Source organism: Meles meles, chromosome 11, assembly GCF_922984935.1.
Source record: "Meles meles chromosome 11, mMelMel3.1 paternal haplotype, whole genome shotgun sequence".
Classification (NCBI taxonomy): domain Eukaryota; kingdom Metazoa; phylum Chordata; class Mammalia; order Carnivora; family Mustelidae; genus Meles; species Meles meles.
Genome location: NC_060076.1, coordinates 5,891,769 through 5,915,713, shown reverse-complemented (window position 1 = coordinate 5,915,713; position 23,945 = coordinate 5,891,769). Strand labels below are relative to the sequence as shown.

General features: G+C 44.3%; 1 protein-coding gene across 16 annotated transcripts in view; it reads right to left on the bottom strand.

Moving 5' to 3' along the window:
* Positions 1 to 23,945, bottom strand: part of FNBP1 (formin binding protein 1) — a 144,538-nt gene that overhangs the window by 53,620 nt on the left and 66,973 nt on the right. For all 16 annotated transcript variants that reach the window (XM_046021924.1, XM_046021909.1, XM_046021908.1 and 13 more), the window contains exons 3-6: positions 23,514 to 23,570; positions 22,668 to 22,815; positions 8,073 to 8,135; positions 7,562 to 7,666 (exon numbers count right to left, since the gene is read on the bottom strand). In XM_046021924.1, coding sequence (XP_045877880.1) covers positions 7,562 to 7,666; positions 8,073 to 8,135; positions 22,668 to 22,815; positions 23,514 to 23,570 — 373 coding nt within the window. The remainder of the gene's footprint in view (positions 1 to 7,561; positions 7,667 to 8,072; positions 8,136 to 22,667; positions 22,816 to 23,513; positions 23,571 to 23,945) is intronic.

Genomic DNA, 23,945 nt, shown 5'->3' with positions numbered 1-23,945 from the left:
CTGTACCTCACATATTTTTCTGCTGTGGTTTTTACCTTTTTATAGGACTGAAATATAGGACCATGACATTGGTCTAACACGAAAGCCCTTTCTTTACGCAGTTTTCACAGTATGTTAATGTTAACTGGGAAGCTATTTCCCCCAGTGTGAAAACAATGGATGATACCAAAAACTCCAGCATGGCTCAGATTTGTCATTTTGACAAAAGTAGTCTCATCAGACGTGAATTCCCCCAAGAAACTACATGTCTGAAGGCCTTAATACTCTGAAAGACCCACGTCTTAAAGGACAAGGGTTGTGGTGCTCAATACAGATGCCTAGTTTTACTTGGGTTGTTGTTGTTGTTGTTGTTTTAATATTTTATTTATTTATTTGACAGAGAGAGAGGTCACAAGCAGGCAGAGAGGCAGGCAGAGAGAGAGGGAGAAACAGGCTCCCCACTGAGCAGAGAGCCCGATGCGGGGCTCGATCCCAGGACCCTGAGATCATGACCTGAGCCGAAGGCAGAGGCTTAAACCACTGAGCCACCCAGGCGCCCCTAGGGTTGTTGTTTTGTTGGTGTTCTGGTTACAAAGTTCTGTCACTGTTAAGTGATCTGTTTCTAGGCCTATTTGCCCCCAGAAGACCAGTATGTTTTTTTCAGTCGTGTTTTTACTGAACATAAGGTGTGCAGCAATGCACTTATGGTATTATAGCAGAAAAGTATGTATCACAGAAACACACAAGGAAATGAGTCACCATGAGCAAGTCAGCAGAAACAACAAATTGAAGAATCAATACACAAAGACTGTAGACACTGTAATTCATTAAATAGAGAATATAAAATCAGTATATTAAATGTTTCAAGAAGTAAAATATGAAAATATGACATTGTCACAAGAAAATAACAAAAAGACTACACAGATTTTAAAGAGAGTGTAAAGGAACTTCTAGAAATGAAAATGTAACAACTTCTATCTTCATCCATCTTCAGTGGATGCATTAAACTACAGATTAGAGGGGCACCTGGGTGGCTCAGTGGGTTAAAGCCTCTGCCTTCGGCTCAGGTCATGATCCCAGGGTCCTGGGATCGAGCCCCACATCGGGCTCTCTGCTCCGCGGGGAGCCTGCTTCCTCCTCTCTCTCTGCCTGCCTCTCTGCCTAGTTGTGATTTCTCTCTGTCAAATAAGTAAAATATTTTAAAAAATTAAAAAAAAAAACCCTACAGATTAGACACAGCTTAAGAGAGAATTAGTGACATGAAAATTCTAATGTGAAGGAATAACATGCGGCATAGCAGAGAAAGACAAAAAGATGAGAAACAGAAATAGAGGTTAACAGGTAGAGAGGTTACAGAGTAGAATCTTGCTTGTAGAATCTACGGAGTGGAATTTACCTTACGCCTAATAATCAGTTCCAGATGATCTAGCAGAATGGGAGCTAGACACACATGGGAAAACTCCAACCAGGAGCCAATAAACTCACCGAGTCAGAAGAAGAGAAAAAAGAAATTCTCAGCTAGATACATTACAGTGAAATTTCAGTGAAGAACTGGGACCCAAAAAAAAAAAAAAAAAAAAATCTCCATAGTTACCAAGAAGAAAGGGTGTTATCTTCAAAGGACTAATAGTTAGGCTGACTTCTCCCGCTCTACAACTTAACACAAACGAGAACCACAAGATGGTAGAATTAAGTTCCTCCTTTAGGTACAATACAACCGCCCTAGGAGTCTATACATGGAGAAATCATTGTTCAAGGATGAGAGTAGCAATCATCCCAAACAAACAAAAACTGAGATTTTACTGTAATAAATTTCTGCTAAAGGCACCTCCAGAGGATGTCCTTTGGGAAGAAGGAAGAAGATCTCAGATACAAAAAGAACAGTGAACAAAGAAAGCAGAATGCATACTTACAGGACTGTGTAAAATTATGAAAGCCTAACTTGTGTCATGGAACCCCAGAGACTCACAAACTGCAATGACCCAAGAATTGTTTGGGAAAACATTAGTAAAGATTCCAAATTACTTTGTAGTTTAGATTGAATACGTATGTTAAAATATCTAGGCTAACCAATAAAAGCACAGAAAGAGAATACATAATCTCCAATCTTTCGTATAGGCAAAAGATGGAATGAGGAAAGTGAAACAAGACCAAAACATCAAAACTGAAGAAGGCAAGAAACGAAAAGCGTCAGAGCAAGAGGTAAGGGAACGCAACGAGAGAGATACAAAGAGAAAACAAGACAAGATGGTATACATGAACCCAAACTTTACCCAGGGAAAAGAAAAAGACCATTGGACTGGATGAAAAAGAAATCGAGTCATGTGCCATTTCTGAGTGACCCATCCAAATATGAGGACAAAGAAGCAGGTAGAGTAACAGAGTAACAGAAAGTTTGGGAAAGATCTGTCAGGCAAACACTAGCCCAGAGAGCTGGTAAGTACCAGGCGAAACAGACTTCAAGGCATAAAACACAAGGGCAGAAAGAAGTTCACTACACATGGATGAAAAGTCAAAACACACTGAAGATACTACAATTCTCAAATTGACTTATTTATTGATGCAGTAAAAGTTTTTTTTTTAATTTAATTTTTTAAGTAATCTCCACACCCAACGTGGGCTCAAACCCACGCCCCTAAGATCAAGAGTCACCAGTTCTACCCACGGAGCCAGCGGGGCAGCCCTGAAGTTAATTTTTTAATAATGTGACTTTACAATGGAAGAAGAAAATGAGAGAAAATGACAGCTCTTCTGCTGCCGTCACCAGGATGGTCAACTCGGGGATGACTGACCATGGCAGTAAACGGCTTTGAGTCCCCTGTACGCACTGACCCTGTGAATACTCCCATCAATCCTATTCTGTGCTCCCTTTTGGCAAACAGGAAATGTCAAGCACAGAGAAGTAACAGATCTCTCTCAAAAAATGATACAACACGTGGCAGAAAACAACAACAACAAAACTTTCTGATGGGAAGATTTGCGTAACATCATCAGCAAGTCGGCTCTAACGAAATACATGGATATGGTCATACACGTTCTTTTCAACCACTTCCAGAACGCCAATAAAAGCGGACCATGTACTGGGCCATAAAACAAGTCTCAACAAACACCCAAGACTGAAACTCAGACCTCCTAGAATGATGATGCAATGAAATTACAGAAATCCATACTGAAAAGGTAAGTTTACATGTGTCATATAATTGAAAAGTTTTATTTGTTTTAAAGATTATATATATTTATTTAAGAGAGAGTGAGAGAGAGAGAGACACCTGAGCGGGGTGAGAGGGGCGGAAGGAGAAGGAGAAGCTGAGCAGGGAAGCCGACACGGGGCTCAATCCTAGGACCCTGGGATCATGACCCGAGCCCAAGGCAGACACTTAACCGACTGAGCTACCCGGGCACCCACAATTGGAAATTTATTTTTTTTTAATTAATTAATTAATTTATTTATTTTTAAAGATTTTATTTACTTATTTGACAGAGAGAAAGACACAGCAAGAGAGAGACAGAGAGAGCGCACAAGCAGGGGGAATGGGAGAGGGAGAAGCAGACTCTCCACTGAGCAGAGAGCCCGATGTGGGGCCCGATCCCAGGACCCTGGGATCCTGACCTGAGCCAAAGGCAGACGCTTAACGACTAAGCCACCCAGGCACCCCAGACAATTGGAAATTTTAAAACAGGCTTCCAAATAAATCACAGGAGAGATTCAATAGTTAAGGAAATGAAAAGTATCTCAAAATAAACAATCGTAGTACTCCATACCAAAATTTGTGGGTTGCAGATAAAATTGTATGTAAGTGGGAAATGTGTTACTTTTTTTTTTTTAAAGCAGATTCCCAACGCAGGGCTTGAACTCACGACCCTGAGATCAAGACCCGAGCTGAGATCAAGAGACAGACATTTAACCCACAGAACCACTGAGGCGCCCTGAGAAATATGTCACTTAAATGCTCACATTAGAAAAGATGAAAAAGGAAATGAGGTAGGCAAGAAGAAAGAAATCTCTGAAAAGACAAAGAGCATTACCTCCAAAGAGGAAGGCAAAGAGGAAAAAGAAACTAAATGAAACAGAAAATAAAAAAAGACAAAGGAGGGGCGTCTGGGTGGCTCAGTGGGTTAAAGCCTCTGCCTTGGGCTCAGGTCATGCATGATCCCAGGGTTCTGGGATCGAGCCCCGCATCGGACTCTCTGCTCAGCAGGGAGTCTGCTTCCTCCTCTCTCTCTCTGCCTGCCCCTCTGCCTGCTTGTGATCTCTGTCAAATAAATAAAATCTTTAAAAAAAAAAAAAAAAAGACAAGGGAAGATCCACAACAATAAATTTGGGGTTCTTGGAAAATGTGAATAAAAATGATTTCAGAAACCTGATCCTTCAAGAGAAAATGGTATGAATAAGCAATACTGGGAGTCACTAAAGAGTCAGCACAACCACATAGGCAGCAAACACTAAGTTGAAAGAATATTACGGGCAACTTTAAGGCAATAAATTAGAAAGCTTAGGATGAGGTGCATAGAAAAATAACAACCCGCAGTATTGACCAAAGAGGAAGCAGACGGCGATGAAGGAATCGACTCAGTAGTTAGAGACTTTCCCACAGTGAAGTATTAGGAAACAGTCAATAACCAATTAATTTCAATTCGCATGTATTATTTCAGAGAAGAGAAAAAAGCAACACTTTGAAACTACTAAGTAAAGCCAACTAGGAGGGACAAGAAAGAAATATTACAGATCAATTTCAGTGGGCACAGATTCAAGCCTCTTCAGTGAAATAGTAACAAAACAGATTCAGATCAAGTATTTTAAAAACCCATCACCCAGGGGCGCCTGGGTGGCTCAGTGGGTTAAGCTGCTGCCTTCGGCTCAGGTCATGATCTCAGGGTCCTGGGATCGAGTCCCACATCCGGCTCTCTGCTCAGCAGGGAGCCTGCTTCCCTCTCTCTCTCTGCCTGCCTCTCTGTCTACTTGTGATCTCTCTCTGTCAAATAAATAAATAAAATCTTAAAAAAAAAAAACAAAAAAAAAACCATCACCCCATAGCTGGATTTGTCACAGGAATGCTAATTTGGTTCAGTATAAGAAAACCGACTCACGTAATCTATCGCATTAACGGATTAAAGGAAGCAGAAAAAGTATTGGCTGGTATTGAATATCAAGTCAGGTTGGAAAAAAACCTCCTGACAAGAAAGGAAAAGAAGGGAATCCCTGAGCTTGATAAAGGGTTTATTAAAATCGTGCATTAATTAACGGAGAAACATTTAAAGTACTCTCTTCATTATCAGGAATCGAGATAAGAAGGTCTACAACAGCTTCTTCTGTCCCCATAATGATGGTCAGCGCCAATAGAGCAAGATAAGAAAAAAAAAAGCTGTAAGGATTGAAAAAGAAATTTGCTGGGATACGACTATCTCTAAAAAAGAAAAACAAACAAAACCTGAAAAAAACCAAAGTAGAAATAAAAAAGAGAGTTTAGCAAGGCATCTGCCTCTAACCTGAATTCATAAAAGTCACGTGTTCCTTTTTTTTTTTTAAAGATTTTATTTATTTATTTGACAGAGATCACAAATAGACAGAGAGATGGTGGGTGGGGGAAGCAGGCTCCCCGCTGAGCAGAGAGCGCCATGTGGGGCTTGATCCCAGGACCCTGAGATCATGACTGGAGCCAAAGGCAGAGTCTTTAACCCACTGAGCCACCCAGGCGCCCCAAAGTCACGTGTTCTATACTCCATGTGAATTAAGTAAAAAATATAATAGTGGATGAAAAAGAATCAAGTCCAAAGAAAATAAATGAAAGTATGATTTTGGTTATATAATGGTGGAAAAGAGACAAAATTATAAATATACTCCTTGGAAATACATACACCTGTGGAAAAGCTGGGACACAAAGCAAGGAGGCGATTAACACCAAATTAAGGAAAAAATACACCTGTAGGGACGGGACCAGGAGCAGGAAGTTAGGGACAGACTTCCAAGGCATCAGTAAGATTTTTCTTCTTAAGCTAGCTTGTAGATTAGAAGTACTCTTTTGGTTCCTATTCTTTACACTGTACTTATATAATATACATTATTTTGAAAGGTAAACTACCTTTTATTAACAATAGTTGCATGTTTTATTGTTTTTCTCCCCCTTTAGCTGTTTGTAGTATTTCTGCAGTCAGCATGGGCAGCTTTCATATTAAGCAAAGGACACAAAAGTAGGGGTGCCTGGGTGGTTCAGCAGGCTAAGTGATCAGGTCATGATCCCAGGGTCCTAGGATCGAGCCCCGCATCAGGCTCCCTGCTCAGCAGGAAGCCCGCTTCTCCTTCTCCCTCTGCCGCTCCCCCTGCTTGTGCTCCCTCACTCTCTCGCTCTGTCAAATAAATAAAATCTTTCAAAAAAGAAAAAAAAAGGTCATCTTTAAAATCCCTCTGATTTTACATTTAGGTAGTAAAATATTTTATAAAGAATGCATGTCTTTGCTAGGTATGTTACGTATATACTGACATACCTCATTTAGCCCCAAATGATTTTTTGATAAACTCTGGATCAGTCTATTTTATCTGAGTCATATTTTCAATCCTTTGGGGAGTTGGCTCTTTCTGAGGAATTTACGACAAATGGATGGTGATTTATGGTCATTTTACCAGCACATTAATGTATCTCTCAGGAAAGTATCCCCACTCCTGCTCAGAGACATCGGTGTGTACTTGAATATATTAGGTCATTATCAAGGAAGCTATGCTAACATGTACCGAGGCTTTAAGCAAGGAATCTGGCAGACTTGGACAAATAACTAAATAATCCACACTATTTTCCAACTAAACTCATCTCCCACGAATCTGGCAAGAGTGAAAGAAATCTATGAAAATACTGTGCTGCTTTCTACGTAAAAAGATGACGCTGCAGACGCCCAGACAGCCCCAGGCAGCCATGGGATGAATACAGTCATTTAACGGTCTAATGCTGTTTACACTGTATTGATGACTTTTAGAAAAAGAAAACTCAGCTTCTAGGGAAAAACAGATACGGAACCACAAGCAGGTACAAGCAGGTACAGTGTGAACTTCACCACATTCCGAACTGCGACGCGAGTCCACTTAGAAAAGAGCCCTTGAGGGGACACCGGGGATGCAACCCGCTAAGAACCTGAATGAAGCACCTAGAAAATCAGGCCAGCCTGCGAGTCTCTTTATCTCCCCAACGGAAGCATTAGAAGCAGCAGAGCTGTTCCAGATGGCCAGAACCGGTCTGCTCTGGCTTTTAAAGGGGCTGACTTTTTCTTTGAAAAGCCATTAAGAGAAAGCCACAGGCTCCGGAAACCACCCTCCCCCCTCCCCAACCCCAGTCCCCAAGAGCCGCTCCTAAATCTCCTGCCTTCATCCTGGGGACAACACAAGTCCACAACCTGCTCCAATCTCAACACTGGAGACTCCCCAAAAGTCAGCTTCTGGTCCCCACAACCGGTGACAGTAAATGCTAGCAGCTGATCCCAGGCTGAGTGGCCTGTAGCGGGGACAGCAGAAAGAAGAGCTTGGGGACTGGCGGCCCGGGAGGAGCGGCGACAGACATCAGAGGAAGTGAAAGGCCAGAGCTCACCATCACCTTACCTTTTCCACATCTGCTTTGGTGACGTTGATGTCAGCGTCCATCTTCTCGAAGTACTGCTGCGCCCTGTCTGCCTCTTTGCAGTCACGTTCAAAGCGTCTTTTACTCTGAAAGCAGAGCCAAGTGGTGACAGGAGAGAGTTGGGAATGAAACCACAAGATCCCTGCGAGAACATATCACTTTGTCTCCATCACCCAAAGAGCTTTCTCCTCTAAGCTGGTTGGTTATACGCCCTAGCGTCAAAGAACTATTCCAAAATCTGCATTGATTTCCGCCCCAGCTCTCTAACCTTTGTCCTTTCCATAGGAGTTTTTAGAAACACTTTGCTTGAGCTGTTGGGCTCCACACTTTAGTCTCAATCATGGTGTCTAGAGATAAAGGCGGTTCAGAATGGAGAAGATCCCCAAAGGCATCCCTTTGGTGTTTGTTTTTCTGCACTTACGGATCGATGCAAGCTCACATTCAAATCAGAAAGTCTACGGGCGTTTCTCCAGCCGTTTGCTGTACACTTACTGATTCGAGTTGTTTCCAGCAGATCTCTATGTGCTGTTGTGCCTTCCGCCCGTCGTGAAAGTACTGGAAGCAGAAAACACATGGGGATTAGCAGCCCCCTTTCTCATACATGAGAAAAAGATCCATCCGCCTAAAATCATATTTCATTTTTTTAAAGTGGTCTCCACGCCCAATGTGGGGCTTGAACTCAGGCCCCTGAGATCAAGAGTCATGTGCTCTACCGGCCGAGCCAGCCAGGCACCCCTGCCTCCCAATCATACTGAAATACTGACTATCTAGCACGTGCATGCCAAAGAAAGGAAAGGGTTAAAAAATAAAGAGGAAGTGAAAACGCAAACGATCAGAGTTCCCTTTAAAACTTCAGATATAATACTGAATTCTAAGACCTACATCCAGCACTTGGAAAAAGACAGCAATGTTTGTTAAGACATCTTCGCTTTTAATTGCTTGGAGAAGGCACTCAGGTACCACACGATCCGCCCATTTAAGTTGTACAATTCATCGCTCTTTGCTGTAATCACAGAATTACGCAACCCATGATCTCAATCAATTTGAGAACACTTTTTATCCTCCAAAAAGAGAGCATGGCCATACCCCTGAGCCGTCATCTTCCCACCAGCCCTAGGCAACCACTACTCCACTTTCCATCTTTATAAATTTGCCTGTTCTGGGTTATTTCCTGTGAATGGACTTATACAACACGAGGTCCTTCTGCGACTGACGTGATGTTTCCATTAGGGCGTAATGTCCACTTAGCAGGATGCCTTCAAGGTTCATCCATGTTGTCACGTGTCACTTTACTGCCAAGTGACAGAGGGACATTGCATTGTCTGGACATAAATAAACATTTTGTTTATCCTTTCATAATCGATGAACACTGGGGTCTTCCCCCGTTTGGGGCTGTCGTGAATGATGCTTGTTGCAAACATTTGTGTAAAACTTTTGTGCAGCTGGATGTTTCCATGACTTAGGCCTTTTTAGATTTAGAAATAAATTCACTGCCCCCTGCTATGTGCAAAGGCCCTGAGGCAGGTAAGTGCATTGTGTTGACTAGTAAGGATCCTACGGGGCTAGACCAGGGTGAGCCTCGAGAATATCGAGAGAAGGGGTCAGAGAAGAAAGGACCAGACTGCGTAGCATTTTGTAGACTTGTGGCCTGAATGAGCCGGGAGCCATGGGTCATTCCAAGTATAGAAGTGCCCTGTTATGAAGGAAGGTTCTAGGTAGGAGCCTTTCTCCGACTTGGACCATAGGGTAGCAGGGCAGGTGGGGAGCAGGTCTGAGGGAATCAGCACAGCTTTCGACATGTGAGCTTGACATTCTAGGAGACCCCCAGGTGGAGAGCCTCCCAGGTTGCTGGATGGCTGCAGGAGAACCCAGAGAGCGGCCAATGCTGTAAGGATCAGCGTTGTGGGCATCAAACGGGAGCTCGATGTCCAGCCACAGCCTGGACGAGATCACCAAAGGAGACAGGACCCCAAGGAAAGACCAGCTAGAAACACATGGAAGTATGAAGAAAACAGTGTCCTTTTTATCCAGGGCCCTAAAATCACCAGTGTCTCCTAAATCCTGTCCCAGCCTTCAACTCTGACGTCACCAACTTTGTCAATGTGGTGGGAATTTCCCAGATCCGTTCTCCACCCTGTCCTGTGTCCCCAGAGGCTGAACTGCATGGACCACACGCAGGGTCCCTTGCCCTCGGGCTCTGTCCGATTTGCCACAGAGGTTCCAGCATAGCAGAGGGCAGGAATTTCTATCTATCTGCAGCTTCCTCTGGCTAAGATGCTCCAGGTTTGCTGGGTGCTCGACCCAAGGTCACAGCTCGGGTCAGGCGCTCCTAGGAAATGCCTGCAATTCTCCCCTGTTCCGGTCAGACCGAGGGGTCACAGCAGCTCCCGACCCTGACTAGCCTCGGGGTTCTGCACGACCCCAATTGCTTCTCCTGAACCTTCTCCCCAGCAGGGTAAATGCTCCTTTTACTAGACAACCTTCCTCCAGTGACTGGGCCTGAATGTGCCGTCTGTGTTCCATAAACCTTGGGGGGGTGGGGAGGGTCTGTGGCCAGAAAGCAAGCAGAAAGCATGACAGGCAGAACAGGTCCCCTCCTCATACGTAGCCTCAGACATTTCCATCCTCCCCTAGTCAGAGCCTAAGGCCCCGCTGAGCTTCGAAGGAGGACCGGGGACTGGGGAGGACAGGAAGGAGGAGACCAAACCAGATTTTGTTTTTTTAACAACAGCGTTCTTCTTGTCTCTCTCTCTTTTGAGGCCACGTTTCACTGTTTTAAGTTCCTTTTTGTGGCAAGTTTTACCCATCCAGCAATTTCTTCTTCTTCTTTTTTTTTTTTTTTTTTTTTTTTTGGTCTCTATGAATCCAAGAGGAGCCCCCTGGGGGCTTCATTCCTCAAGTTTCATAACAGAGGTAGGGATGAAACTGAAGGGAGATTGAGTCTCAGGCGAGAAATAAACAAGCAAGGCGGGGACTGGGCCAGTGGAAGTAAGAAGGAGGGCTGAGGGCAGAGCTAGGAAAACCCTGAACCTCAGAGGAAGCACAAAATGCAAGTGGGTTTTCCGAAAGCCAAACATGCATCACTTTAACACGGAACGGAGGGCAGGAGGGAGGGAGATCCTGGGGGGCCGGGAGGGGGGGAAGAGAGGGGCAGAGGAACAGGCTTAGCCGTGCCCTCTCTGCCCTCTCGGCTCCTGGAGCCCTGCCCGGTCAGAAGTTACGTTCCTGAATCGTCAAGAGGACAATCCCTCATTTCGCAAGCAGGATTACTGTGTTCTGCGATTTGCTGAAAAGATCTCCCTATACCCCCGCCCAGTTTTACTCCGAGATTTAAAGACAGACATAAAAACATAAAAAAAAAAAAAAAAAAAAACCCTTAGCACCAAACTCAGACCTGTGCTCTAGGTTTATGGTCTTGAAATGGATGTTTTCACAAAACGTGAGGCCAGTCCTGGGCTGAGAGAGGAAACACACAAGAATACACAGAAAGTGACAGGCACTGCCAGGAAAGGCTGAGTCGGCTTTATCATCAAAGGAATCGTCTCTGAAGACAATAGATACTCCCCCTCCCTCCATGCCCCCTCCCACAGTCATATTCTGGGAGCACGAGGGCCAATTTTGATTGAAAACCCACACAGTAAACTCTCTCCCTGCTCCTTCATCTAATCCTTAAAAATAAAGATCAACTTATTTTTCAAGCACGGTTGTGCACCTCGACCTGACAGAGAAGCTTTCTCCCACAAAGGACTCCTTGGCCACAGTCCTGTCCGACTAGAACAACCATCTGAGAACTACACTTGAGATCCTAATGTCTCCTGTGACATAAGGAAGAAATCAAGGTGTCCGTGATTTTCCTTCTAACGTATCTCTCCCGGTACGTGGTGGTGCCTGAGCTCTTAGGAAATCAGAGGATGGTACCGAAGTCCTCCTAACCGTCCTGAGCGCACCACGACCTAGACAGCGGCCATCTGGGGCCACCTCTCTCTCTCTCCTCCTTCAGTCTCCTCCTTCAGTCGGAAAAGCTAGCTAACAGTCACAAAGATAAACAAACAGACGGGCTTGCCAGATGTGCGCGTTGTTTATTAACAAACAATGGCAAAGCGTTGCTTCCCCAGACAGTGAGCAAGTGTGTCTCTTAAAAGTGTGCCTCCAAGCTCTAAATAAAGAGGAATTGTTCTCTAGAAAAAGATAATCAGTCTTTTGGAGCCACAAAGTGAAGTCATCACGGCGCTTTTCTCCTATAGGCAGAGATGGGAAATGCCATCTCTGGGGACCCAGAGAAATGCGGCTGAGTTTCTCCTGGAAGCAGGGTGCTCTCATTTCTCTTCGGCAGTAATAACAGACTTTTGAAAATGCCTGATTGCATCTCAGCAGACAGCGAAACTTACTTTCATTTCAACTTTTTGGTTGGACCTTAAAAATATACGGGAAGAGTCTATGGTTACAATAAAAGCATCCTTCCAAATTTTTTAGGATTCTCCCAGTAAGCAGGGGCCATTGAGATAAGAATCAGAGGAAACCTAAATTAAGCAAGCACTAACTTTAAGAAAAACTACAATGACAAAGCTTCCAAGAAGGTTTTACTGCACTGCAAGAGATCGCCCTTAGACTGTGAAAATGTTTATTATTCACACTCCACAATTAGGTACAACAGCTGCTCGTTCTTACACTATTTATATATAATAGACCACTGATTTTTAAAACTCCATAAAAAAGCAAAATATGGCAATGATGTGAGAACAGCCACTTCCAAAAAAAAAAGGAAAAAAAAAAGAGAAAGAGAATAAACACTCAATTGAGGACAGTCAACCATCTGGAATTTTAAATAAAACTCAGATCCCCTAGATGAAAACAAAGGAACACAAGATTGAAAAGGGCAAAGAAAAAAGGGGCTTGCAGAAAATATGTCTGTGACAATATTATAATTTCCTCAAAACCCACAGTGTGGTGGGTCTGAACACCAGCAGCTTCTAAGCCTGACTCGGGATTAATGAGCACAACTACGAATCCTTGTTGCAGAGACATGGCTGGGGACCAGGAAGGAAACTCAACCACCGTCAGCCCTGCTCAAGGGAGCCACCCTGACCCCAAACCACAGACCTAGAAGCGTTCGTGATGGCAGCGCATTCTGATCTGTGCGGGATGGTCATATGATTAAATAAATATGATTTATTCAGGAAGGTCTGTTTTCCTCAATCTATTTATAACGCAAATACTGTCTCAGTGAACTTGTTTCACGTTCCCAACATGCCTACCTCCCAGTGTTAGGCTCCGTTGCTTAACCCTACCCATCCCCTCGACCATCTGGGCACCAGGCAGGGGACCCCACGCGTGGCCCAGCAGCCAGTGCCAAGTGGCCTTTGTCCTCTCCTGGGGTGCCTTCTCCCCACAGCTCCTGTCATTCTCATGCTGGCTTTTGCTACCGAGATCTCTCCACACATTGACAATTCACTTGGACTCCAGGAGGCTTGTATCTGTTCTTCAGAATAATCCCTTCTCTCACATTCCTTAAAATTCTCATTGTTTTTGAAGAATCTCAATTAACTCCTTTTTTTTTTTTTTAAAGTTAGCTCTGCGCCCAATGTGGAGCTTGAACTCGACCCCGAGATCAACAGTCACATGCTCTATGGGCTGAGCCAGCCAGGCACCTCCTGATTAACTCTTAGGATGAAAGAGTCTGAAAATGACCAATATGGAGCAGTGATGCCCTCACTCGACCCTGCTGAGGGTATCAATCTCTGACTTCCAATCCCAGACAACGAGAATCACCATCAATAAGACTTTCAGATAAAGCAGCACGTTGACAAGCGTGAGACTTAGGCAGTAATCCTTCCCCAAAAGGGTGAAAGCTCTTACAATCAAATTTATTCATTCCACACATGTTAATTGCATGCCCCCACGGTGCAGCGTGCGGCTCATGCCGGGTACTGTCCTTGTGGCCACGGTGGTAAGAGAAAGAGGACGAGGCACAGAGAGGGCCGCCGTGGGTGCAGCAGCATTTTCAACAGATCCGAATGACGTTTTTTGAACAAAGTGGAGGCATGAACTTGCAAAGGTCTAGGGAAGGAAACATCCTTCTGAGCGGCTGGAACAGCAGTGGAGAGTCCCCTGCAGCAGGAAAGGGCTTCCTGTGCTCCTCGAACGGCTAATGCCAACGTGATCAGACCGAGATGAGCGGTAGGTAAGACAGAAGGAGGCAAGGGCTGGACCACGGACAGCGGTTTCCCGGGCCGCGCTGAGGGTGAGGGAAAGCTACGGAAGGACTGAAGAGGGGAAGGGACGTGGTCTGATCTGCATGATGACAAGGCTGCGCGGGCTGCCGCGTGGAGAACGTACCGAATGGGGCAGGCGCGGCAGAGGGACAGGGAGGAGGCTGCTGCACCTGTTCACAGGGCAGCTGGTGGCACAGGTGGAGACGGGGAGTTGCGCCACAGACCACGGGGTGAGCCCGGGAGCAGAGGGAGAAAGTAGGAGGCTTGGGGCAGTCCTCCAGGTGAGACAATGAGGGACCGGAAGAGGGGTGAGAAGGGTTTGGATTCAGAACGTTTACTGCAGGTAGAGCTGACAGGACCTGATATATATCACATAGACAGGACCCATATTATATGGGGTGTGAAGGAAAAAGAAGTCCTGGGCGCCCTATTGTTTGGGCCAGAACAACTACTTTAACAAGGAGTGCCATTTACAGACCCGAGGAAATGCAGACTGGAACAGGGGTGTGATAAAGGGGTTTGGGGGATCCACAGTTTCTTTTCGGATGGGATAAAAAGCCCTCTGCATCGCACAGCTCTGGGGCATCACTCCTAGTGCTGCCGGGCTCCAGGGACACGGCGAGTGGGTGCCTGGATACAGGAAAGTCAGCTGGGACACAAAACATCACTGAAACAATTCCCGGTTCTTAGAAGAAAAAGAAGGTCTCATTCCAGCTCACAAGGGAGCAACACAAAACCCAAAGCGGCACTTCAAATCCAGGGAATCAAGAGCAGAACGTCTGCCTCCTGATAACTTAGGTATGTTAGCCCATAAATGCTCGGGTGAAATTTTAATGATTCTGCAAATGACAGAACCACCGCAGTGACAGGGCCTTGATGAACAGCACGCGCCTGTCACACGTCCTCCCAAAACTAAGGAGACATAACAAAACCAAATACACCTTCTAGAGATACCTGAAACCAGGAGCTATCCGTGGGTGTCCCACCAGCGGGACAGAGGCAGAAGACCAGCAACTACAGGGCTCCCTGCCTTCGGATTTGTTTAAATAAAAGTGGTAACCCCAATAAAGAGGGGGTATTATCGAAACCCTCCTCTTCCAGGCCATGAAATCGAAAGTCCCTCTTGGCTTTCTGTGTTCTTTCCCCACAGGTCCTGGCTTTATAACGGAGCACCCCGGGTGCATCTCAATGGGACCGAAAAGAACAGAAATTGATTTGTAATGACTTGACCACACACGTAAGACCCTTTTAGTTTCTGCATTCCTTCAGGCTAGGCTTTGTCTGTTTGCTGAAATCTCTTATAAAAACATACTCGAAGCATAGTAGGGTCAGTCCATGCTACAAAACTGCCTTATAGGATATTAAGTCCCTCCCTAAGTTCCTAAATAGGACTACCCAATAGCTAACTTGGAGACGACGGTATCTTTTAGTATCAATTTTTAAACACCTCTGGGACCTCAGGAAAAAAATATAACTGGCCAATCTAAGTAATGTGGGGTCTTGTAAGCACTCTCTGAGTTTATAAAAATTTTAGTGAGTCATTGAAGGTATTGTATAATCGTTTCCTCTAGAACTTTTCAGATAAGCGCTGCCAAAAAGCAATTCTGTTCCTGGCCAATATGTGGTAATGAACCATACTTTCCACCTGCTGAGAGAAGTTTGCTTGGAGGTTCCAGTCAATGTCGGCCAGCACCTCCTGACTCCCCTTCTGGAGCTACAAATCTCTATAAAAATCTCTTTTACGTGGTTTGCGGTGATCACCGTGCATTACCCTGAGACACGCTCAAAGGCTCGAGCTGAAGCAATCTCTCTGAAATTCATTAACAACTTGATTGAACAGGCAAAAATCACCAGTAAGGGTGTCTTTACCCTCGTTCTTATGGGGAATCTATCTGATAGCAAACTCTGAACTACCCACACTTCAGATCGGGCAATTCACAACCTCGTTGATCATTTCCGTGACTTAGGAATCTCATCTACACTTCCGTCGAAGACCATCACTCTTGTAAAATGACCAGAACTTAATTAAGAATCATAAATCACGTATGTTCGACCTCGTACTCTCTGGGAATTTAGCTTGGAAGAATGGTGCCCACCCCACACACAAAAGAGCGATGAAAGAAACGAGTTCTCTGCCGTACTGTTCATATAATTAAAAGTAAGTAAATAACCCGAAACTGGTAATAGCCTACAGGCCAAATAGTAAAGAATTAGTTAAGTGAATGATACGAGCATTAGAATAATGTATAGCCACTAAAATTCTAATGGTTAAAACTACCTGTTTTCATGCAGAAAAATAAAAACTGCTTATGATATTAAATGGGGAATAAAAAAATATAAGCTATATCCATATAGGACTAATATGCTTATGTGTGATATATAGGAAATATATTTATATAGACATATTACATATACATGTCTATATCAGTCTTTGTATATATCAATATCTTTGTGCCTATAAGTGACACCTAGAAGGTAACTCAGGAAAAAATGAGGATTTTGACTTATAAAAATTTCAAGTTTTTTGTTCTTTAATCCAGAATTTTGGTAACATTCTTTAAAAATATTGACAATTAATACATGAATCATAACATTCCCCCCTTCAAAAAAGGGGGGGGAAGATAAAAAGCATTATTTAAAAAGGGGGGGAAGAGTACATAAAAGAAATAGAAGTTCTTTTTTTTTTTAATTTTTTTAAAAAATTTTTTAAAGTAGGCTCCACGCCCAGCATGGAGCCTGAAGCAGGGCTTGAACTCACGACCAGAGATCAAGACCTGAGCAGAGATTAAGAGTTGGATGCTCGGGCGCCTGGGTGGCTTAGTGGGTTAAGCCACTGCCTTCGGCTCGGGTCATGATCTCAGGGTCCTGGGATCGAGTCCCGCATCGGGCTCTCTGCTCAGTGGGGAGCCTGCTTCCCTCTCTCTCTCTCTGCCTGCCTCTCTGTCTACTTGTGATCTCTCTCTCTGTCAAATAAATAAATAAATAATGAAATCTTTAAAAAAATAAAAAAATAAAAAGAGTTGGATGCTCAACCAACTAAGCCACCGGTGCCCCAAGAAACAGAAGTTCTTTTTGCATGTCAGCTAAAAGAGATGACTATTGTATTTACTGCAAATCTGTCAAAATCTAGGAAAATCAGACAAGTATAAAAATTTCCAGATGTTACACATTAAAACTAATCATGTTGCCTTATAAAGAATGTTGATTTCCCAGTAATTTCTCCTGAACACGAGTAAATACTAAATATTGCCACACAGTACAGATTTATTGATAATTTACATCTGTAGACAAAAAAACTGAATACAAAGCAAAGGAACCCGCGGTGCGTACTCTGACTTACGTTCTCCCCAAAGACAGGCCACGGATCCTATTCTCTCTAAAGAGAATAGATCTCGCAAAATATCTAGCTAAAATATCTCGCTAAGTATCTCGCTAAAATATAATTTCTGGGGCACCTGGGTGGCTCAGAGGGTTAAGCCTCTGCCTTCGGCTCAGGTCATGATCTTGGGGTCCTGGGATCGAGCCCCGCATCGGGCTCTCTGCTCGGCAGGGAGCCTGCTTCCCCCTCTCTCTGCCCGACTCTCTGCCTACTTGTGATCTCTGTCTGTCAAATAAACTAAAAAAAAAAAAAAAAAAAAAAAAGTTATTTTTGAAAAATCAATGCATTTTCCTACCAACGAGCCTATAAATTTGTGTCTCGGAACAAACTGTTTCCTTAAGATACTATGTGGGAGAGTTGCACGTCTTATGGGAACAAGGGAGGTGTGGACATCGCTGCCTAAAACCCACCTTTTCTCCAAAGAACGTGCACAGCAGGTGTTGTCCTGTTTTATGATGGGAGATTTTGAAGACTTCAAGGACAGACAGCTGGCTCCTTATCATGAAATGGCCCCCAGGACGAGAGGACTGTCCATCTCTCTCTCTTCCTACTTCCTTACCACCTTCCTTTCAAATCCAGAGGGAAGGAAACATTCTTTTTTTTTTTTTTTTAAAGATTTTATTTATTTATTTGACAGAGAGAGATCACAAGTAGGCAGAGAGGCAGGCAGAAAGAGAGGAGGAAGCAGGCTCCCCACAGAGCAGAGAGCCTGATGTGGGGCTCGATCCCAGGACCCTGAGATCATGACCTGAGCTGAAGGCAGCGGCCTAATCCACTGAGCCACCCAGACGCCCCGGAAGGAAACATTCTTTACAGAATGAGCTGTCACCACGCAGACCCTTGTTAGAGATTCATCTATTCAAACACAGCAAAATCTAGAGGAGAAATCATTTTCCAGCAGTACTCCAAACTGAACTAGGAAATAACTCTATATGCAGTAATGGGATCCAGCAGTAATCCTATAAATTTGAAATCATCCCTTTGGGCAGACAGGATTTCGCCGCTGTACCAAATGGCCCCAAATGCATTATACTAATGGTTAAGACTGGTACTTAAACAAGACATGATTTCTGAGAAATACTCTGAGAAATACCAGCTAGACCTAAAATGGTGAAAGCCTCTCATTTCAATGCCGTCTACCAATTCAACATTTTTAGAAAGTTCTTTTTAAATGCACTGGGCCATACTGTTATGATATAAGGTCACAGGGAAGCCTGTTTACCTTCCTGCTTTCTGTAATAAACCCTGATCAGAACACTCGAGGGGAAACACCTGGGTGGCTCAGTCGGCTAAGTGTCTGCCTTCAGCTCAGGTCATGGTGGCAGGGTCCTGGGATCGAATCCTGCATCAGACTCCTTTCTCATCGAGGATCTCACTAGACTCAGAATGGGGCTCACAGAGCCTTCATGACCTGGTCTGATGTGTCACAGCTGGTGGGGCTGCTCGAATCCCAAACCCATTTGTTGACCGAACATCCTTTCCTCTCCGAGCCCGACAGCCTCCCAGGGAGCTGTGGACACACAGCTGGTCTGGGCTGTCCCTCTCCTAGGGAAGATGTGCAGCACGCGGTCAGCCCTTCACGGCAGCAGGCAAAAAGGCCACTGGCTGGGACACCAGGAGACCCGGATCTGAGTTCCAGCTCTGTTGTGCCACTCCCGCTGGTCTCAAATGTCACCACAAATTGGAGAAGATCCTATTCTACTGTGTTTTTAAGAGTCATCTTTTTTTTTTTTTTTAAGATTTTTATTGATTTATTGGAGAGAGAGAGAGAGCACAGAGGGAGAGGGAGACTCCTTGCTGAGCAGAGAGCTCAATGTGGGACTTGATCCCAGGACCCTGAGATCATACCCCAAGCCAAAGGCAGAGGCTTCACTGACCAAGCCACCAGTGTCCCAAGAGTCATCTTCTCTTTTTTCTTTTTTAAAAACATTTAATTAATCAATTTATTTGAGAGAGAGACAGCATCGGGGGTGGTGAGGGACAGAGGGTGAAGCAGACTCCCTACAGAGCAGGGAGCTTGACATGGGACTCAATCCCAGGACTCCAGGATCATGACCTGGGCTGAAGGCAGCTGCTTAACCGACTGAGCCACCCACGCGCCCCACGAGTCATGTCATCTTTTCAAAAATAAGTAAGATCACTCACTAATAAGAGTCAGAGGAGCTCAAAGGGAAAGCTCGAAAGGAGAAATATTGGTCATTATGGTTCAAACTCAAGGAGCACTTTATCTAGAGCTGACTGTCCGTGAGGAAGCTGACACTGTCTAACCCGGCATCCTTGGATGAAAGTTAAAGAACGTCACTCAGTGGAAACAAAAACACGCGTGCGAACACGCATGGCCCTGAGAGCCACTCAGAGCCACCCCTGAGGAAGGGCCTGACCCCCCCCCCCGCCCCCCGCCTCGCTGCCTCCAGCCTCCTGGTCTGGGATAAAATGTGTAACTGTCCCCCCTCCCGAACGGGTGCTGTGAAGACGAAATGTGAAGCCTAATAGCTATCAGTTATTATAATCCACAAAAATGAAGACTCGCGGCCAAACAATGAAACAGACAATATAACCTGAATAATTTCTAAAGTCCCCGCGTATCAATATACAACCTAATGGCCCATTATGCGGTCATTCAAAATAATGATAAATACATAGGAAAAAAGCACAAAGGTTCATGATGCATTATATTAAAACACCACAAATATGCATTTACGTACGGCTGTTCTTTCTTTCTAGAGTTTTAAAAGGGTTCCCAATTTCCTAAAATGTCATTCATGTGATTACAAAATGCTTCAAGAGAGCCCGATGTTTGTCGTTCTTCCCAGCGGAACATCTGACTCAGATGTGTGCTTGTAATTCTCCCTAAAATAAATGGAGCATCCCGTACTGCAGATCTTGTTTAATGTGTCTCCGTATCACCTATCATTTACTCTATAAATTACTATAATTTCTGATTAAAAAAAGGAACAGAACTCAAGCTACAGATATGACGGACTGTACAAAAGACATGCTTAGCAGTGAGTGAATAAAACAAAAGGACCCAATCGTAACACAAAGAGGAAATACAAGGGTCCTCCACTAATGACACAAAGTCCAAGAACAAAGTGAACAAAGTTGAGTCTAAGACGGCCCCTCTCTACTTCCTAATGCTTACTTCCACTCTGGCACTCTTCCAGGTGCTTGGGATACGACAGGAGCCGAGAAAATTCTTGCCCTCACAGAGCTTACATTCTAAGTGTGAGATGAAAGAAAACAAATATAGAAGATGTTAGGTGTTGGTAAGCACTATGGGAAAACAGTAAAGCAGGGAAGGTGGTGGGAACGAGGCCGGGAAGGAGAGGAGAGACTTCGTAATTTTAAATAAGGTGGACAAGACAGACCCCAAGAAGACGCCATTCCTGAGAAGAAGTCAGCAAGTGAGCTCTGCAGATATCTGGGGGGAAAGCTTTCCAAGGCGAACAGAGACAGTGCAAAGGCCCTGGGGCAGGGTGACACAGGATGAGGTTGAGCAACAGCAAGGGGGCCCATGTGGCTGGAGGAGAGGCATTCAAAAAAGTTAACAGGAAGCCAGTTTATGTAGGCTCCTATCTCATGATTCACTTCAGAAGCAGAATTTCTATTCTGTACTAAAGTAAAGGCAGAGAGTTCTGGTTTAGGGTGTTTGCTAAATTTCTAAGCTATATGGGTGGCTGAAGGTCAGTCAAGAGACGCAAAGCACTGAGCAAAGAAACAAACAGGAAGAAGGTATAAACTTTGCAAGGTTGAGGGAAGTTCAAGAACCTGGGAAGCAGTCCAACACCAAGGTCAGATTTACTGTATTTAGTTTATGATTATATTAGACATTTGTGCTTCATTCTGCACTTCAGTATTCTGTGCACTGCTTCCTTTCCGTCATAGAAAAGATCTTTAATGAACGGTCTGGAAGATGCTGTCATCTAATTTGGGCCTCTAGTGCAGGGTTTCTCAATCTGGGCACTACGGACTTTATGGGGCAGGTAATTCTTTGTTGGAGACGCCGCCTGTGTATTGTAGGATATTTAAGAGCATCTCTGGGTTCTACCCACCAGATGACGATGGCAACCCCCTGGACGACCAAAACTATCTCCAGATACTGGTAAGTGTGGCCGGGGTAGGCAGAAAAACTGTGCCCAGTAGAGATCTACCCCTCTAATGGGAACAGATAAACATGCCATCTCAGTTTATGAACCTGTGTTTTTGTTTGGTTTTGTTTTGTTTTTCAAACCAATGGTCGATCTTAAGGCATATATCTGTTCCTAACTAGGAAACTCACCCAAAGCCATGTGCTACCTCTTTATAGCTTAGAAAGAAGTAAACTCTCAGATGTTCCCCAAACCTTCCTATCTCAGGGCCTTTGCACTGGCTGCTACCTCCGTTGCTTGTCCCAGGCAATTCCTCCTCATCCTCCGAGTCTTATTAAAACATTGGCTGTTTAGGGCCCTGGGAGGCTTCTCCCCGATCCTGAGCACAAGCACGTCAGGCATTCCTATCATCTCCTCCTGTGGCTCCGGCACTCATACTTGGCAGCAACAATCACAACTGCAATTAAGTAATTATTTTGGTCATTATTATTTAACATCTCTTCCATTTGTTCAGTAGGAATCCCACCTTCCCTGTTGGTTCCTGCATGTCCAAGGCACCAGAAGAATTACGGTGGACTTGGATATAAATGAAAAAAGTATTATCACGGGCCAGCTTTAGTATTTTATTCCTAACAAATTATGGTGTCCTGCATAAGCCATCAGAGAACAAGGACACCAACTGCAGCTTACAATTTAATCTTTTTTTTTTTAAAGATTTTATTTATTTATTTGACAGAGAGAGAGAGATCATAAGTAGCCAGAGACGCAGGCAGAGAGAGGGGAAAGCAGGCTCCCCGCCGAGCAGAGAGCCCAATGCAGGGCTCGATCCCAGGACCCTGGGATCATGACCTCAGCCGAAGGCAGAGGCTTTAACCCACTCAATTTAATCTTTCAAAACAAAACCTTGACTATGAATATACTTTTTGTGAGCACACGTTTTTCTCCTTTGTTAACAGTAAGAGCTATGGAAAGATGATAACGAAGGCAGGAGGACCAAAAAGGGCCTCTTCATTAGATGACGAAGGACCCAAAGAACGGTCGATGGCACTGAGATCACCTTTCTGGCTTTTGTGAACACGTTATAAGCATTTATATTAATACTCTTTATTCCACGCCGCATGTACTACCTGATATCGCTTACTCTTTTTATGTGTGAGATCCTCAAATACATTTAAGATCCTCTTAGGGATTTTATTGGGGAGGGGGGTGTCCTCAGATAAGTTTCAGTGTCTGAGGGACCCTTGCAAAGATGTAGAAACACCTTCTAGGAACAGGGTCCATAACTTTTCCACGATTCAGTTCAAGACCCACCACCACGTTCCATGACTGTGTTTAATTTGAAAGCTTCTAGGGATATTCCTGTTACCCCTGGTCCATTCCTTAGGAAGAAAAAACAAACTTCTGTTACCGATTTCCTCTCTTGCTTCAGCTCCTGGACGTAGCGGGCTAACTCCACAGTGATGCTCGAGGTCATGTTCTCGGAGATAACTTCATGCTGCCCAGCGTAATCATTCATTTCGTTCAGGGTGGAAAGGAAGGCTTTACAAGCCGTATACCTACGGAAATGAGCACATGCCACTCTTTCAAACAGGGGCCCCGTCCGTTCTAACCCTGTGTGCGCTAACGAAATATTAATTAAAATCAGGTTAATGTGCGTCAATGTCCCATAGGATCCCGAAAGTTCATTACTCATAAGAGCGTTCTCGTCGAAAAGGCTCAGAATTAATTACCACTGAAGCACTCTACATTCTCTGATGCCGAACCGCTCTCTGCAAGGCAGTATTTGGCCTCGTTAATCCTGGTTCAAATATGACCCCAGATACCGTACATGCCAACTATGCATTAATTCAATGGGTGTTTAGAGCTAAATTAGAGATTTAACACTTTTGCGCTGTCCATGCTAAGGTGCCTAAGTTGCTTACTGAAATGGACAGATTTCTCAAAGAAAGAGACGCCTGACATTACAAAAGCCAATCAAGACTGTGGAATGCACAATCCTTGCTTCCTGTATTTGCTTAGATTACATTCTGAGCTTTTCCCAATTACCTTAATTGAAACAATCTGGAATAGGTCTAGTGACTCAGCATAAGTTAGCTGAGCCGGGTTTTTACTGTTCTCGCTGCCAATTTAAAAACTAGCACAAACACGGGTAGGGAATGCAGCTTTATTTTGTACATTTCCTTTCTCCTTTCCTTCATCCGCATCACGGCCGGCGTAAAGATTATCAGGACATAATTATCAGCGTTAAACAGACCTGTATTCTTCTTCCTCCTTCGAGTTCTTTTTAGGTTGGTATTTCTTCGCGAGGTTCCTAAAACAAAAATGCAGACATATCACCTTCTATAGAAAGATGATTGAGACATCGGGAATGAGAAATGAAGTCAGTGCTTTGTGCATAAGTTTAAAAAAAAAAAATCGCAAAATGTCCTCAGCTGAAACCCATTTATTTCCTTCCTTTTTTTTTTTTTTTTTTAAGTCGTCTCTACACCCAGTGTGGGGTTGGAACTCACGACCCCAAGACCAAGAGTGGCCAGCTCTCCCAACTGGGCCAGCCAGGTGCCCCTGCTTCCTTCCATCTTTTCTGCATGGGTTGACAAAGCTCCAGTTGTGAAGATTTGCATCGTTTTTCATCTTTTACTCCAAAGGTAGAGCACGTGAGAACAGAAAGGGGCACGAGTTGGTGCTA